The sequence below is a fragment of the Heteronotia binoei genome, chromosome 4, assembly GCF_032191835.1.
Source record: "Heteronotia binoei isolate CCM8104 ecotype False Entrance Well chromosome 4, APGP_CSIRO_Hbin_v1, whole genome shotgun sequence".
Lineage (NCBI taxonomy): Eukaryota > Metazoa > Chordata > Lepidosauria > Squamata > Gekkonidae > Heteronotia > Heteronotia binoei.
The window spans coordinates 106,163,755-106,182,256 of record NC_083226.1 but is presented as its reverse complement, the minus strand read 5'-3'; the positions used below and the strand labels follow the sequence as shown (position 1 = coordinate 106,182,256).

Below are 18,502 nucleotides of genomic sequence, written 5' to 3'. Positions count from 1 at the left end.
GGGCCTCCACTGGTCTCTGGAGGACCTCCAGCGACCAGCGCCAGCCTCTCCGCAGCCTCCGCGGATCGGCGCTGGTCACTGGAGGCCCTCCAGAGTCTCTGGAAGGCCTTCCGGGACCAGCACCGGCTGCTCCGCGGCCTCTCCGCGGCCTCCACTGGTCGCTGGAGGCCCTCCAGAGTCTCTGGAGGGCCTCCAGTGACCAGCGGAGGCCGCGGAGAGGCCTTCGCTGGTCGGCGCTGGTCCCGGAAGGCCCTCCAGAGTCTCTGGAAGGCCTTCCGGGACCAGCGCCGGCTGCTCCGCGGCCTCTCCGCGGCCTCCGCTGGTCGCTGGAGACCCTCCAGAGTCTCTGGAGGGCCTCCAGCGACCAGCGGAGGCCACGGAGAGGCCTTCGCTGGTCGGCGCTGGTCCCAGAAGGCCCTCCAGAGTCTCTGGAAGGCCTTCCGGGACCAGCGCCGGCTGCTCCGCGGCCTCTCCGCGGCCTCCGCTTGTCGCTGGAGGCCCTCCAGAGTCTCTGGAGGGCTTCCAGCGACCAGCGGAGGCCGCGGAGAGGCCTCCGCCACCGCCGCCGGGCCCCGCATGCGGGCGGGGAAGGCGGCGAGTGAGGGAGGGCGCGTCCCTGCGCGTGTGCAGGGGCCCTGCGCACGCGCAGGGACGCTCCCTCCCTCACTCGTTGCCTTCCCCGCCGGCGCCCGCGGCCCACCGCCTCCGAGGCTGGCTAAACCGGGACCTCTAAATGGTCCCGGTATAGCCAGCCCGGGAGGTGGGAATAGGGGGCCAGAACCGGGACATTCCCGGGCGCCCGGGACGGTCTGGCCACCCTATAAGACAAGGAAAAAATGTTTAAAACACAAAGTGGAGGTTTGCTGCTTGCCAGCCTCCTGGGAGAAAATTCATTTAATCACAGCCTCATTTTAGGTTTTGGGAGAGCTGAGGCTTAATTTGATCTAGAACCCACTTGACTTTTTGGCAGTCCACGGTATCTGTAAAATTCTCTTCTAACATTACACTTAAAACCAGTCAACTTTCTTCCTTCCAGCTTTCTTCATTGTCCAACTTTCACATCCATTCATAGTAATCACGGATACTATGGCATGAATTGTCTTGATCTTGGTCACCAGTAATACTTAAGAATCTCTTCTAGCTTCTTCATGACTGCTCTTCCCAGTCCCCTTCTGATTTCTTGGGTACAGCCTCTCTTTTGATTGATGATTGACCCAAGTAATGATAGCTGGTGTGTGACTGTGGAATGAGGGAAGGCAAACTCTATGCTAGGAGTTGTTGGGACAGAGACAAAGTATAAAATGGCCAGTATTTTAGTCCCCTGGTACAGATTCATGGTGCTTTTAGAATACTGTGTACAGTTTTGTTGCCCCATCTCAAAAGGTGCAGAAAATGGTGATCAAGTGGTTGGAGCACCTTCCTGCCAAGAAAGGCTAAGGAGTTCAGCCCTTTTTAGCTTAGACAAAAAGTTAACTGAGAGGAGATATGATAGATGTTTATAGATCTGTGCATGGGGTGAAGAAAGAGGATAAAGAGAGCTTTTGTTCTCTATAGAGTTAGAACTCAGGGGCACTACTGAAATTAAACGTCAGTAGATTCAGCAGTAGCAAAATTTTTTTTATATGTCTACCTTGAGTTTCAGTGAGAAAGGCAGGAGGACATAAATGAAGTGTGTAATTGTTGGCTATTAGCTTAGATAGTTTAAATGTGAACTAGATTCTTGGAAGATGGCTCCTTTGGTGGCTGTTAGCCATGATAGCTAAATAGATCGCCACAGTATATATCTGAATGTCAGTTGCTGGGAGGTAGCCATGAGGGCCTCTGTATTGCTGCAGTGGATGACACCTGGGTAACCACAGTGGGAAACAAGTTCCTGGACTCCATGGCTTATAGATCTGACTAAGAGATGTTCTCATGTTCTGAGGTACTGACTTCTATAGCTGGCCAAAGAATAAACAATAGATGTCCAAAATGTACATTTAAATAACAAGATTATGAATCTTTCTGAATTAAAACCTCATATTTCTTAGTAGAATACTGTTTTTTTGAGTGGTAAAAGGCAAGTTCCTCATTATGCATGCAAGTTCCCAATGCAATGTCCTGAAGGTCTTCAAATGCCTAAATGTTGGTCTAGAAGACTTGTTTCACATTCACTATGTTTGAAATGAACACAAGACATTTCCATGAAGCTGCAAAGAACAAATATAAATATATATCCACAGCAGCATTTATGTGTTCTTTGCAATACTGGGTGCATTGCTGTAATATAACTATTTTCACAAAGAAACTAGTCATTGAAAGCACTTTTAGATTTTTTTTTAAAAGTTTGAATCTATCTCCTCATTTTGGATGGATTTTGACAGGTTATATTAGGGGGGGAACCAGGTATGAAGAACAGCTTTATTTTCTGATGAAAAGCACCACAATGAGAAATTTACTCAGTGTTGCAAGTCCATATTGTAGACTGAAGAGAGGTTTGTATTTGGGATTCTTTACTGTCCATTAGCATGGTATGTTATATTGTTAGTGTTAAATGCATTTTTATTAACTGTGTTTATAGTTTGCATTTCACCACTGGAAAATGTGGTTATCTGCTGAGACAAGTACAAGCTTCTTGTTGAAGCCTGGCAATGCATGACATTTCCTTTTGTATGGTTGTCTTGCTAGGTCCTACAGCTTTTGTTTGGTATAGGCTCAGAAGATATTGAGAGAAAAGAGGAATTGGAAGAGTTGACGAACAATCAAGTTACAATTGTTGAAAGGAAAAAAGCGCTTTGTCAGAGTAAAACTTTTTAAAAGGTAAGTATGAGGAGTTTTATTTTCTTGTTGTAAAGCCTAGTTCAAGGACTTCACTGTGCCATTAATTCAGGTGTGTCAAACCTAGGGTGCTTATTAGAGGTTGTTTGTAATTAGAGAGAGATGTTATTTTCTCAGAAACGTGTACTCTGGAGGAGTGTCCAGAACTTGTGTCACATTTCATTTTAAGTTCAAACGTTTTGTATTTTCCTATAAATACGTTTTTCTTTTGGAAGCTTTCTTAACCTTACACTTTCTGTAATGAACTTGATATATGAACTAACTACATTTGTTCTAATGTAGATGTGCAAGAGACTTTTTAAAAAGAATGTGTGCATGTATACTCAGCTATAAATGTCAAATCCTGAACAGTGGTGGGTATCATTGCAGTGAGTATCCTTGATAATTTGAGTTATGAATTCTTTGCAATTTTAAAATGGTTCCAACAATTTCAAGAAAGAAGTCTGTGTCATTTTTTTCTTCTCTCTCTTGATATGTTTGCAAAACTCATCTCTCAATATTATCCTGGGTAGCTCAACCAGTGTCATCTTTGAATTCTGTAAGCTGTCTAGGCTTCTCTACTATCTGGAGCTGTCCACGCCTGAGCCTGCAGGCTTAAGCACATGGTTGGTTGTTGTTTACTCATGTCTATAGACTTTTGATGCCTGTGCAGTACTTAAGTTAGTCTGTAATCAAGACCATTTCTATTGGAATATACTGGTGGTTCTGCTGTGGCAGATATTTCACTGGTTAGTTCAATGGAATGGTAGGATTTAACCTGTATGAAATGTTTTGTGTATGATTTTTCACTGGGGACATTTTCTAGTTGGTAATCCACCTATGTGTTTGAAGAGCTGGCTGAGGGGGTAGCGGTGGGTGATCTTCTGTGAGTAAGGGGAAGTAGACATTTGAAAATTAGAAACCTTTCAAAGCCAACACTTCCCCTCTTTTTTTTTTTCCCTGACAATGTAGTTGAGTTTATTTCTTGTTTTAAAAATACACAGGGTTCCAAGAAATGCTGCTTTGGAAAATAGCATTCAACACACAGCAGATGTGCTGACCAGAAGAATCCCTCATTTGTAGCCCTTGGTAAATCTAGTGCCTTATAAATATGGGGTTTGGAAATGATCTGAAGTATTCTCATGAAGCTTTGCTAAAACTGCAAGATTGGGAATTGCGGCTACTGGAAATGGTGAAGAAATTTATGGCCATGAGAATAAAAAGTGACAAGGAATATGCATCCACTTTACAGAATCTTTGCAATCAAGTTGATAAAGAGAGTACTTCACAACTGGATTATGTTAGTAATATATCTAAGGTATGGAAACTGAATTGAGCAAACTAAAATTGTGTGCATGTAGATTGAATTCCAAGTAATTTATTAATAACAAAATGTGGAAATCTTTGAGTTGATACAGTGCGGTCTTGTGTTGACTTACTTCAGTCAAAGTCAGTTGAAATCCATGAATTTAAACTGAAGTAACTCTCCATAGGATCACACTGTTAACATTCCAGGGGTGTTGGTAGTCTGATTTAATTTGGGTACCGATCAGATGAGTCACTTTGCCTCTGAATTCCTTCTGATGATTGATATAATAAGTGGCTTTTTGTAGTAGGTTAATTACTGTTTAGGTGAATCTTCAGTCCTAATATTTAGAACAGTTTGAAGCAAGCTGCTGATAATCCTTCAGTTAAAGGATTAAATTTATACATTTAATGTGCAGCTGCATGTACTAGAACCCATCACTGTGATTTGTGCTATAAGCATCTTTAGTCTGGTTGTGTTTGCCTTGGTTTGAATTTCTGTACCAGTATTCAGCTCTAGTATATTTTTCCCCACATGATCGTTAAGTATTGTCTGATAAGAGCATAAGTGCAGACAAAAGACTGATGATATTCACAGTACTTTAAGCACAACGCATCTCAACCTTTTAAAGTTGTTAAAACTAGGTTTTTAAAATTACATTATATGGAAGTGAAATGTTCATATGTGGTAATTTTAACTAACTTGAATGGAATATTTGAAATTAAGCTTATGAAAAGTGAAGTAAAAAAACAATCGGTGTGTATATGTTTATAGAACACCAGATAATTGAGTGCTGCCGTAAATTTATGTCTCTTAGATTTTTATAAATTTTCAGTTACCTGAGAGTACAACTTCAAAGGGTAATGGTTTGTCCCTGATGTTTGTGGGATTTTGGCTTGATAGTCTTTGTCACTTAGATCCTGCAAAAGGAACAAGGTATGAGGAACCACCAGCAGCAGATGTCAGTATTTTAATGGTACATAGCCCACCGTGAAAACCAGCTTCTATTATTAAATTATACTAAGTGAACATAAATAAACACGCTCATATAGAAATTTCACCATCATAAATTACACCAAAGCAACCCTAACGTTCAATCCTTAGTACAAAAAGGAAGCATTAAGCCATGGTTTCGTGGCTCAGGTTGAGTTGACTGAAATTGAATCTGACGAAGACGGAGGTTCTCTATCTGAGCCGGGGTGGTCCAGGGGGAGGGGTTCATCTGCCGGCTCTTGACGGGGTGCCATTAATACCGGCCCCTAAGGTCAGGAGCTTGTGCATGCTCCTTGAGTCCTCCCTTACAATGGAGGCCCAGGTAGCAGCCACAGTTAGATCCGCCTTTTTCCACCTTTGGCGGGCACGGCAGCTGGCCCCGTTCCTGGAGCACAACGACTTAGCAATGGTGATCCATGCTACGGTCACCTCAAGAATAGATCACTGTAACGCTCTCTACATGGGGCTACCCTTGACGCTAACCCGGAGACTACAGCTAGTGCAGAACGCTGCGGCACGGCTGTTAATGAGACTCCCTCGATGGGAGCACATTCAGCCGGTGCTGAAAGAGCTGCACTGGCTTCCTGTTGTGTTCCGAGTTCGTTTCAAGGTGTTGGTGTTGACCTTTAAAGCCCTTTATGGTCAGGGACCTGTCTATCTGCGGGACAGTCTTTCTCCGCATATTCCCCAGAGAGCACTGCGTTCAGGGACAAAAAATCTATTGTCCATCCCTGGACCAAAAGAAGCCAGGTTGCGTATGACACGAGCCAGGGCCTTCTCGGTGGCAGCGCTGGAACTCTGGAACGCTCTCCTGGAGGCCATAAGGGCCCAGCGGGATTTGTCTACATTCCGCAGGGCCTGTAAGACCGAATTGTTCCGATAGGCCTTCGACATTTAACCGAGAGAGAGCTGCCACTGGACAATATATGGAGCTCCAAGCAGAGTACCGATGGTCACCATCGAACTTTCAGAACCGCTGTACTGTACTGTATTAATACAGCACCATGAAATGTTTTAAATAATTTAAATATGTAATTAAGTTTTATATGTTTTATTGGTTTTTATATGGTTTATTGGTTAATGGAATTAATGTGATGTTGTGAGCCGCCCTGAGTCCGCTTGCGGAGAGGGCGGGATATAAGCTTAACGTAATAAATAAATAAATTAACACCAAGAGTCCTTTTTTCATTTTGTGGTAAAACTTTCCAATTCATTCCATGGAATCCTGGTGTAGTACTCCAGATGATTAATGTCTGTCAAAAGATGCAGCCAGTGATCCAAGTTTCCAAGGACAAGGTTGTACTGAACCCTTGTTTCGCGTGAGCTTCTTCAAGCTGCAATAGTCCAAAATGACATAATAAATAGTATACAATGATACAATAAAACCACATGCATATAAGCCATAAAAACATTTTAAACACTGAATAAAATCAGCAAACCTCTTAGCAATTTTCTTAAGTATTAGAAACAAGCCGGCTATGTTGGCCTAAGTGAACACCAGAAAGGTGCTACAATGAGTCATGCTAAATGGCTTATATGCAATAGGTGCAACAATTCAAAATGTTCCTTAAAGCTACAGAGTACCCAGCTACAGGGATGTTTAAAACCATTATATAACAGATGCCCCAAACACATGAACTTACGGCATACATTATAAAAAACATGCTAAATCCCCAATCACTGTTGAGACCACGAGGAAACAACGCCCCCAATTTAAAGATCATGCGCATTTCCTGCTGATGTAACCATCTACTACAATCCATCCTACCCTGCAATCATGTTGGAAACTTAAGAAGTACACAAAAACGTAAAGAGTCTGGTTCACGATTAAACTGAATGAAGTGCTCTACCAAAGGAGCATCTACCACACGATTCTTCAGTCTAGAACATAAATCTAGACTGAAGAATCGTGTGGTAGATGCTCCTTTGGTTTCTTAAGTTTCCAACACGATTGCACGGTAGGATGGATTGTAGTAGATGGTTACATCAGCAGGAAATGTGCATTAGCTTTAAATTGGGGACGTTGTTTCCTCGTAGTCTCAACAGTGATTGGGATTTAGCATGTTTTTTATAATGTATGCCGTAAGTTCATGTGTTTGGGGCATCTGTTATATAATGGTTTTAAACATCCCTGTAGCTGGGTACTCTGTAGCTTTAAGGAACATTTTGAATTGTTGCACCTGTTGCATATAAGCCATTTAGCATGACTCATTGTAGCACCTTTCTGGTGTTCACTTAGGCCAACATAGTCGGCTTGTTTCTAATACTTAAGAAAATTGCTAAGAGGTTTGCTGATTTTATTCAGTGTTTAAAATGTTTTTATGGCTTATATGCATGTGGTTTTATTGTATCATTGTATACTATTTATTATGTCATTTTGGACTATTGCAGCTTGAAGAAGCTCACGCGAAACAAGGGTTCAATATGACCTTGTCCTTGGAAACTTGGATCACTGGCTGCATCTTTTGACAGACATTAATCATCTGGAGTACTACACCAGGATTCCATGGAATGAATTGGAATGTTTTACCACAAAATGAAAAAAGGACTCTTGGTGTTAATGCTTCCTTTTTGTACTAAGGATTGAATGTTAGGGTTGCTTTGGTGTAATTTATGATGGTGAAATTTCTATATGAGCGTGTTTATTTATGTTGACTTAGTATAATTTAATAATAGAAGCTGGTTTTCACGGTGGGCTGTGTGCCTTTGATTTCCTGTCCTTTGCCGTGTTACTCTTTGTGTGTTGTATATAGTATTTTAATGGTAGCAATTTAGAGGTAGAACTGTAAATATTTGGGGAAAAGCAGCTGTGGCTGTTTTGTGCTTTCTGCCTTGGGGAGCACTGGGAAGAGGACATGCCTAGATGCTTTTGTTTGTTTTGCTTGCTATTGAATTTAATGGAAACCTGACTTTGTGGGCTTATTTATGTCTAATTTTAGAGAATGAAGAGTGTCATGTACACTTAGACTTCTTTTCTGTAACACTGCACAGAGTGATTGGAGTCGGTTGCCATCACCTGCTTGAGACCATGTTTTCTACATTTCTAGGAAGGTTCTTCAATGGTGTGGAAGAGAATAGTAACTGATACGTAATATGTGCTGGATTATAAAATGATTGGGACTTCCCTGTTCCCATCCTTTTATTTCACGCTATGGCCTTGCACCATTCTTCAGAAATTGGGAGGAATTTATTTTCACCAAGACCTTGTAGACAGGTGCTCCAGTGTTGGTGGTGTTTATAGACATGCCTTAGGTGTTTTGGCAATATTTGAATAATGTGGTTTCTATTGGATATTGGTAGTTAAATTGGTAACTAAAAGTGCCATCTTATGCATGGTTATGCCCTTTTTAAAAAGCCAATTGGAACTTTAATTGTTCTTGTTGCAGATTTTATTTAGTATAGTTTTTGCAAACTACATTAATCAACTGTGTCTCTGTTACACTGAGAGATTAATAATTTTATGAACTAAAGAATTTCTGGAGACAGAAGATTTCATTGTTTGCTGTTCAGCACATGTATTTATAGTAAGCTGTAAATCTTACATTTCCCTTTGTAAGATTTTAGTTGTATAGATTGAATTCACTTCTTCCGGATGTCTTTTCACAGTCCAAAGTATGAATTTGCCTTGCAAACTTCAGAAGTATTGTGTGAGTTCAATACTAGGATAGGTTAATTTACTGTGGAACTAGTATCCTGATGAACTGGTAAGTATGCTTACACAAACAAGTATGAATGACTTAACAGTGAATGCTCAGATAATTCGTCTATGCTTCAAATTTATAAATGTAATAAAATATGTTCTTGAACATACTAAATTGAGTACTGTTCATGGTCTTCTAATAATTAATAGCTTTTGAAACTTGAAAATTTGTGTCCACATACTTTTTATCCAAGCCGATAACAATTAAGATTCCATCTTTCTTCAAGTCATGGCTGCTCATTGTACAGCAAACTGAACAGCTTAGCAAGATCATGAAGTTGCATGCAGAAGACTTGAATGCTGGGCCGTTACATAGACTTACTATGATGATCAGAGACAAGCAGCAAATAAAGAAGAGTTACATAGGTGTTCATCAGCAGATAGAGGCAGAGATGTTCAAGGTATTTCACTTAATCACCTTTTGTTTTTAATGGAAAAATTTATTTAGTGTTATAAGTTTCCCATCACTGTACTGGCAGGGAGAACCTATTGATGGTTGTGGGGCCTGTTCTTGATGGTGAAAGCCAGAACAGTCCAAGCCAGGGAATTCAGCTGAGAGAGCAATTCTTTTGGTAAAATCTTTGAATTTCCCTCTAGATATCAGTTTTATGAGAACCTGGCTTTTTATTGCCCTTTTAATAAAACTGTTCTAAGTATTACAGCCTGAATTTGGATATTAGTAAACTTTTATTGGGAAATGTTGCTCAGTTCCATTTTAAACCATGAATGGTAATTGCAAATAGTTCTAAGGGTAGTTAACAAATGACTAGTCATGTTGGATAATTCAGTAGTACTGGGCTACTTGGCATAAAAAGTGACAAAAGTCAATGCTAGGCACCAACTATTTGGGGTGTCCAGTTTTCTTTGGAGGAGCTCTTCTGTGTAGGCAGCATGTGTAATGTGAGGATTTCTTTGCCTGCCTTATAACTGCATTCTTAATTTTACCAGTAATGCATTTTTCCTATATGTTAATAACTTTTAAACTCTATATTTATTGTGATCCTTTGTTTTGCCTTAAACAGATGATAGAAGGATCATTTAAAATATTATACTGCAGAGGCTGACAAATTATTTTCCTTAGAAACACATCACATAAGGATCTGTAATATTTGCATGACAGTTAATGTGTGATTCAGACCAGTTGTGGAGAGTTTCTACATTACTGCTGCATATGTCAGTTGAGTGTCTTTATTAAATCAGAATAACTTAGTACCTCTTGTGTGGGTTTTTTTGTGATAGGTAACAAAAACAGAATTGGAAAAATTAAAATCGAATTATAGGCAATTAGTTAAAGAAGTAAATTCTGCCAAAGAGAAGTACAAGGAAGCTGTGTCTAAAGGTAGGGTATTTAATGGTTGGTTATATGAATGTTGAATCTGCATGACCCTTCTAGGATTTTTTTTTTTTTGCTGTCAAGTTACAGCCAACACATAGGGTTTTCAAGGCAAGAGATGTTCAAAGGTGGTTTGCCATTGCCTGCCTCTGAGTAGTGAACCTGGTATTTTGTGGTGGTGTACCATCCAAATATTGATGGGGGTTGAACCTGCTTAGCTTCCAAGTTCCAATAAGATCAGGCTATCCTGGGCTGTCCAGGTCATACTTGTGCATAATAAAACCACAGTTAAACTGGTTGTTGGTTCCACCAACTGATTGTTGTGGAAAGTACCATTAAGTAGCAGCTGACATATGGCAGCTCCGTAAGATTTACAGCAGGAGTGTCAAACATGCAGTTCGAGGATGAATCAGGCCCCTGGAGGGCTCCTATCAGGCCCCTGAGCAATTGCCTGTCATCTGCTTTCTTTTCCCGATATCTTGCTTCCTTCTGCATGCTCAATTGTACAAGAGCTGCAGAGCAAAACCTCTCTTTTCTCCATGGGCTGAGGCTCCTCCCTTGGGGAGGAAGGGGGGGGAATGCAGAGCTTGTTTTTCCAGGCTCTCTCAATCACACAGCAAGGCTACTGAGCCAAGCCTGCTATTGGCTGAGGCTCTCTCCCCTCAGTCCCCTGGGGAAGGAAGGAAAGAGCCAGAGCTTCCTTTGCCCAGTTCCCTGGATCCCAAGGGAGAAATACAATGAAAGCACCTTTAAGACCGTGTGCTAATGTTTTAAGTTTTAAAAAATATATATATTTGATTGTGTTTGTCTGTATCCTTTATAAAGTTTATATCTCTGCTACCTAATCTTAAATAGGTATACATATGGCCTGGCCTGACATGCCTCGACCCAACCTGAAATGGCTTGGCTCAACAAGTTCTCATTTATGTCAGATCTGGCCCTCATAACAAATGGGTTTGACACCCCTGATTTACAGCAATAGACTAACAGAGATGGTTTGGTATTGCCTGCTTTTGTGTAGCAATCTTGGACTTCCTTAATACTCTCCCATCCAAGCACTACCCAGGGCGGACCTAAACTGGTTTGTTAATACAAGTAAAGGTAGTTCCCTGTGCAAGCACCAGTCGTTTTTGACTCTGGGGTGACGATGCTTTCACAACGTTTTCATGGCAGACTTTTTATGGGATGGTTTGCCATTGCCTTCCCCAGTCATCTACACTTTCCCCTCAGCAAGCTGGGTACTCATTTTACAGATCTCGGAAGAATGGAAGGCTGAGTCAACCTGGAGTTGGCTACCTGAACCCAGCTTCCGCTGGAATCGAATGGTCGTGAACAGAAGGCTCCAACTGCAGTACTGCAGTTTAACACTCTGCGCCACGGGGCTCTTTTGTTAATACAAAGCAATGTGGAATTCCAGGGATGAATAATTATTACCTGATTACTTGGTCTTCCTTCAGATTCCTGTTGTAAAGCTGACTGAGTAGTATGCATTGTCTGTGGTGATGGACAAGAACTGCATTTTTTTGGTTTGGTTCATGTTCGAACCTTAAACAAATTTGCCAGTTCCCAAACTGAACCCGTTCGTATAGGTTTGTGAGCCATTTAAAGTATAAGGCTCTATAGTGGCGGGGAGCAGAAAAGCAGGGGTATAAATGGCTCTGAGCCATTTAAACCAAACAGCTGAGTGGAGGTCCCAAACTCAGCTGATAGGCTTAAATGGTTCCAAGTCATTTAAACTCTCTTGTTCTGAGGACTTCCGGGGAAGAAAATGTCGAGCTGAGCTGCTTCTTATAACGGAAGCAGGCTGGAACTTCTGTTCGGGGTAGTGGAAGGCAATCTAATGCCTACTGCCTACTTTTCTCAGTCAGAGATTAGTCCAAGATATGCACAGGAAACTTTGAGGAGATTTACCTTAGCTAAAAGGGAGTACCGTGGGGGGCTCCTTTGAGGGGTCTCCGGGAAGAGTTGCATTTTCATCATCTGCAGAAGTTTTCAGAGTCATTTATTTGACATAAGCTGGACAGGATCCTAACCTTCTTGGACACTGCTAAACATCTAAAGCTTTGCAAGTCCGGTGGGAACTTGGATAATTGGAAGAGAAGGTACAAATTACTATCTTTCATTCCAGAACTATTTACAGCTTAATGGAATAAATTTAAAAGGTGGAAAAGGAAAATCTAGAAAGTCTGGAAGAAGAGGGGAGGAAGAGGTGAAATTTAGACTTTATAAATATAAAAAACTGTTAAAAAGTACGAAAAAGTGGAAAGGAATTTATTGTTTATTCTACTTGCGGTTTTGAAAAAAAGAGCACCATTGTCACAGACCTGCAGCACATTCAAGCAAGACAGGAAGTACGTCAAGTATCGTGAGATCTCCTTACCAGTGTGAATGAGACTTCGTGGCAACAAAAGCAGGAAGTAGCGGAAGGAAAACCTACCCTAGGAATTTACTACCATTGAGAAACATCTGCAGCCATTGCTGGGAGGTCAAAATAAAAACGATGTTTTTAAAGAATTCGGGACATTAAAAATTATTGGAGTTAACTGAGAAGAGGGTAAGAAGTTAAATACTATTGGTCATATTATTTGTGTGGACCTTGGATGTTTTTAAGAGGGGAAAAAATTGTAAGGAGCAATAAAAAATCGCGACCGCCATTTTGGAAGATTTAAAAAATTTAAAAATAAATATCTTGACTTTGGGAGCTCTGAGGACAGCAAAATTGGGCTTTTTATAAAGGGCAAGTCCTACTCTTTTGAATCTGATAGTCGAATTGGAAATTGGTGAGGTCCAAATTTTCGTTGTTTTTTAAATATCTGAACACAAGCAGCCCCGTACAAGGGCTACTTCATTGGAAAAAATGCAGGACCAATTGGAGGCAATTGAGGCCAGAATGATGAAAAGCGTGAGAGAGATGATAAATGAATCGGAAAAAAAAAATTATTGCAGAGATTAAAAAAGATATGGAAGATCTCAGAAAGGAAACTGAGGAAACATCTAAGAAAGTGCAGGAGGTAGAAGGTAGAATGAAAGTATATGATTCCACCTTGTTGAAAATGCAAGAAAAAGTGACAATCCATGACTGCAAATTGATGGAGACTCAGATACGTCTGAGAGGAGTACCTGAGAAGGAGGATGGTGATTTAAAAGAATATATAATAAAAATAATTGCAGAATTTTTAGAGGAAGACCCTGAAGAGTCTAAAAACATGTATGACTATATGTATAGAGTGAACTCACTTTATGCAAAGAAAAATAACGTACCAAGAGATGTTGGCATAAGATATGACAAAGGAAATGGTGGGAAGGATCATGAGTAAAAACTTTGAAAAGACATGGATAGTGGGAGGCAGTAGAGTGAGAATCATGAAGGAACGGCCAAGGAAAGGGATAAATGATAGAAGAACATATAAAAAGTTGACAGAAAAATTGAGAGACAGTGGAATGAGGTTTAGATGGATAATACCTGAAGGCTTGAGCTTTGAACTCCAGGGGAAAAGAATCACAATTACAAATGCACAGGATATGCGTACATTTTTTAAAGAAAATAAAGAATTTGCACCATGATGGATTACAAATCATTGTCTTGGAATGTAAATAGACTAAATCCATCACAAAAAAGAAGGGCAACATTTCATTGGATTAAGAAACAAAACTGTAATATAATTTGTTTGCAAGAAGTGCATATCAAACAAAAGGATTATAAATTTTTATGGAACAAACAATTGGGAGTGGAATTTTTTTCATTGGCTGAACAGAAGAAAAGGGGGGTGGTTTTTTTATATTAAACAAGAATTTGAGCCAAAATTAGTATTTAAAGATAAAGATGGAAGATTTGTAGCAGTAGAGACAATATTAGATGGGACTCTATGCGCCTAATGGTGCAAAGGATGTTTTTTAAAAAGACATTATACAACAGCTTGATGAATTGACCTATGACCAAGTTTTGATAATGGGAGATTTTAATGGAACAGTTAAGAACTCATTGGACAGGTCGGGAGGGAAAAAAACAATAGTAAAGAAGGAAAATTGCCAAAATCTTTTTTTGAACTGGTTAAACAAGAAAATCTGGAAGATATATGGAGGAAATTTAACCCTGAAGTTCGGGACTATACTTTCTTTTCTGCAAGACACAAAACTTTTTCAAGAATTGACATGTTGTGGAGAACATTTAGGTCTTATAACAAGGAAAATAGAGATTTTACCTAAAATTGGTGCTGATCATAACCCAATAATGTGGATTACAAAAATTGTCCAAGAAGGTGAGAAGATGGAGATTGAATGAAGATTTGCTACAGAATAAAGAAACAGTGACATATCTAGACAATGAAACTAAAGCTTTTTTCCAAGTGAATGACAAAAAGGATATTGACTTTCAGATGGTCTGGGATGCCTATAAAGCAGTAATGAGAGGAATGTTGATTCCTTTGACTAATAAAGATAAGAGAGTAAAAGAAAAACAGTTGTTGGACATTCAAAATAAAATAAAGAAAAAGGAAGGAGTTGAGAAAAAGGCCAGGGAAAAAGAAAATTTTAAGGGAAATTACAATATTACAAACTCAATTGAGACATTTGTTAAAGTAGTGGAATGGAGTTTGAAAAGACTTCAGCAGAAATCCTTTGAGGGAGCAAATAAACCGGGAAAGAATTTGGCTTGGCAATTGAAGAAAAAGAGAGAAAATAGAATTATTAACAGAATTGTGGTAGATGAAAGAGAAGTGGTTACTCAAGAGGGAATAAAAAGAGAATTTTTTAGGTACTATGCCACATTGTTTAAAGGTGTTAAAATAAAGAAAGAGAAGATGGATGAGTTATTTACAAAAGATAAAAATAGAGCCCTTAACTGAAAATATGCGAAAAGTTTTGAATGATGAAAAAATAGAAATTGAAGCAGCAATTAACGCAATGAAAAATGGAAAAGCACCTGGGCCTGATGGATATACAGCTAAATATTTTAAAACTTTTAAAGATGAGTTAATACCAAAATTGCAGAAGTTGATGAATATGATAAGAATAAAAGGGAAAGTACCAAGCACATGGAAAGAAGCTGTTATTTTGTTGATACCTAAAGAAGATAGAGATGTCACGAACGTAAAAAATTATAGACCAGTTTCGCTATTAAATAATGACTATAAAATATTTACAAGAATCTTGGCAGAACGGCTTAAACAACATTTGATAAAGTTTATAAAGGAAGATCAAGCAGGGTTTCTTCCCAAAAGACAAAAAAGAGACAATATTAGAACTGTTGTAAATATTGTAGAATATTATGAAAGACATCCAGAAGAAGTAGCATTATTCTTTGCAGATGCAGAGAAAGCATTTGATAGTTTAAATTGGGACTTTATGTTTGCAGTAATGGAAAAAATGGAGCTGGGTGCAAACTTTATAAGAATGATAAAATCAATATATTCTGAACAAAGCGCAAAGTTATGTATAAATGCAGATCTTACAGAAGATATGAAAATTAGCAAAGGTACTAGACAAGGCAGTCCGCTTTCACCATTGTTGTTTATAATGACTCTTGAAATATTATTGCTGCAGATCCAAGAAGAAAAAGAAATAGAAGGATTAAGAATAAAAGGATTTACTTACAAATATAGAGCTTTTGCTGATGATGTAATGTTTACAAATGAAACCCCCATACAAGTTACACCTTTGCTGCTAGCTAAAATACAAGAGTATGGGGAGTTGGCGGGACTTTGTATTAATAGAGACAAATGAAAAATTCTGTGTAAAAATATGCGGATTAACAAGCAACAAGAATTACAGAGACTAACGGGTTGTGAAGTCACCTCTAAGATAAAATACCTAGGGGTGGAGATAACAATGAAGAATATTGATCTGTTTAAAAATAATTATGAGAAGTTATGGTGTAAAATGGATGAAGACATGTTAAATGGAATAAGCTTAATTTGTCATTGTTGGGTAGGATAGCTGCAATCAAAATGAATATCTTACCAAGAATAATGTATTTGTTTCAAACTATTCCTATTGTGAAGGATGGCAAACAATTTGATAAATGGCGAAGGAAAATCTCAGAATTTGTGTGGGCTGGGAAGAAACCAAGGATTAAAATGAAAAACTTGACAAAGAGGTGGGTTTCAACTGCCGAATCTAAAATTATATCAGGAAGCAGTTTGTTTTGTGTGGATGAAAGAATGGATAACGTTAAACAAAAAACTTTTAGTGTTGGAAGGTCACGGAAATTAATTTGGCTGGCACGCATATTTGTATTACGGAAAAAAAGAAGATGGACGTTTTTTTCTCTCACCGTTATATAAGAAATAATTTGCTAAATACATGGATTAAATACAAGAAATATGGAGAGGAGAGAAGACCGTTATGGATAGTGCCAGCTGAAGTAATAAAAATAACGGCTGAGATAGGCGAAGAAAAGTGATTGTCATATAATCAATAATTAAAAATACAAAGTGGCAAAATAGAACTGAAAACTGCTGAAGAGTTGAATCATAAATATGATTGGTTTCAAATGCAACAAATAAAGAGCTTGGTGGAGAATGATATTAAAACTGAAGGAATAAGGAAAGAGGAAACATAATTGGAAAAAGTTCTGCTTGGAGACAATGATAAATTAATTTCAAAAGTATATAAATTGCTTCTACAATGGTCTACAGAAGATGAAGTAGTGAAATCACAAATGATTATATGGGTAATTAATGTAAATAAAGAAATACAGATGGAAACTTGGGAATATTTGTGGAAGAACTCTATGAAACTTTCAACATGTCAAAGTATTAAAGAAAACTGTTTTAAGATGATGTATAGATGGTATATAACTCCTAAAAAATTGGCAAAGATGAATAATAAGATGCCAGACAGATGTTGGAAATGTAGGTTCTTTCTTCCATATGTGGTGGACTTGTGAAAGAGCTAAAATGTTTTGGCAGATGATTCAGCAAGAGGTTTCTAAGATCTAGGGATATGAGTTTAACAAAGTTTCAGAGACTTTTCTGTTGGGACTACAAATGGAAAGAATTCCAAAAGTAGATAGAACTTTAATCTGGTACTTGCTCTCAGCGGCTAGGATATTGTATGCGCAGTTGTGGAAAAAAATACCAGAGAAATGGGATTGGATCATAAAAGTTGTGAAATGGACAAATTAACAAGAATATTAAGATACTATGATTTAGAAGTTTTTAAGACGGAATGGAAAAAGTTTAGAAGATATGTAGAAAAAGAGTCGAAAATAAAAGGACATTGGACAATCTTTGATAATGATTAAGTTTTAAAAAGAAAAGAATATAAATTTTTGTTTTAATAGTTAAGGGTACCTTTAAATATTTGCATTTTAAGTAAATAACACTGGCAGGGGTCAAGTAACGGGGGTTGGTGGGTAGAAAGTAATATATGGGGTAGATAAAAGAAGCTTTTTAAAAAAGATGTAAGATATAGATTTATTACCATATGTTACTAATAAAATTGTTGTTTTTTTTAAAAAAACCCTCTTCTGCTCCGCCCTCGAAGCAATGGGGAGCAGATTGGGAGTGTTTAAATGGTTGGGAGTTATTTAAACCTAACAGCTGAGCGGCGATCCACATTTAACCCTCCAATTTTGTTCCCTGCTGCTTCAAAGATGGGGGGAGGAAAACCAGAGAGTTAAATATGGGGGTGAAGTACCTCTCAAGGGGCATTTCACCCCCTCCATTCTGCTGGCTGCAGCTTTCCCTGATTAGCAAAAATGAAGAAGTGAAATACCTCCTGGTGTGAAGTGCCTCCTGCTGGCCGCTTCCCACCCTTCCCTACCACTTTTCACCATTTAAACCACCACTGCTCCCTGTGGCTTTTCATGGGGAGCAGAAAGCAAGGCCTGCTCACGGTGAAAAGCCATGGGGAGTTAAAAGAATTTAAATGGTTTCCAACCATTTAAACTTTGCTTTTTGTGAGCCCCCGTTTTCTGCTCCTTATGGAAAACTGCAGGGAGCAGCTCCAAGCCATTTAACCCAAACAGTTGAGCTCATCTGTTTCTAATAAAATCAGAAAGAAAGGGTTGCTCTTCATGAGCTGTCATGAGCCGCCACAATTTGCATTAAAATTCGTAGAATTCATTGTGGTTCTTCAGTTTGCAAACCTTGTCTGTTTTTCTTTGTTTGTTTGCTTCTCTACTTCCTGGGATAGCTTTCCAGACTTCAACCCAATTTTTTGGTTTTACATACATTTTTAAATTTAGGCCAAGCTGGCTTTTCACTTCCCTTATCAAAGCTGAATATGAATATTGTTGATGCTTTCATTTATTCAGTAGTTAAAGCTGTGAATGTTCCATTATATGCAATAGGTTAGTCAATTGTTGCTAGAGGCTTCACTAGAATAAATAAAAATTAGCACATTAACATCTAGATATTGACTGTGATTGGAA

General features: G+C 38.9%; 1 protein-coding gene across 1 annotated transcript in view; it reads left to right on the top strand.

Annotated features, from left to right (window-relative positions):
- Positions 1 to 18,502, top strand: part of FER (FER tyrosine kinase) — a 295,373-nt gene that overhangs the window by 12,317 nt on the left and 264,554 nt on the right. The window contains exons 2-5 of the mRNA XM_060235624.1: positions 2,668 to 2,799; positions 3,801 to 4,114; positions 9,023 to 9,196; positions 10,035 to 10,134. Coding sequence (XP_060091607.1) covers positions 3,908 to 4,114; positions 9,023 to 9,196; positions 10,035 to 10,134 — 481 coding nt within the window. The 5' untranslated portion in view covers positions 2,668 to 2,799; positions 3,801 to 3,907. The remainder of the gene's footprint in view (positions 1 to 2,667; positions 2,800 to 3,800; positions 4,115 to 9,022; positions 9,197 to 10,034; positions 10,135 to 18,502) is intronic.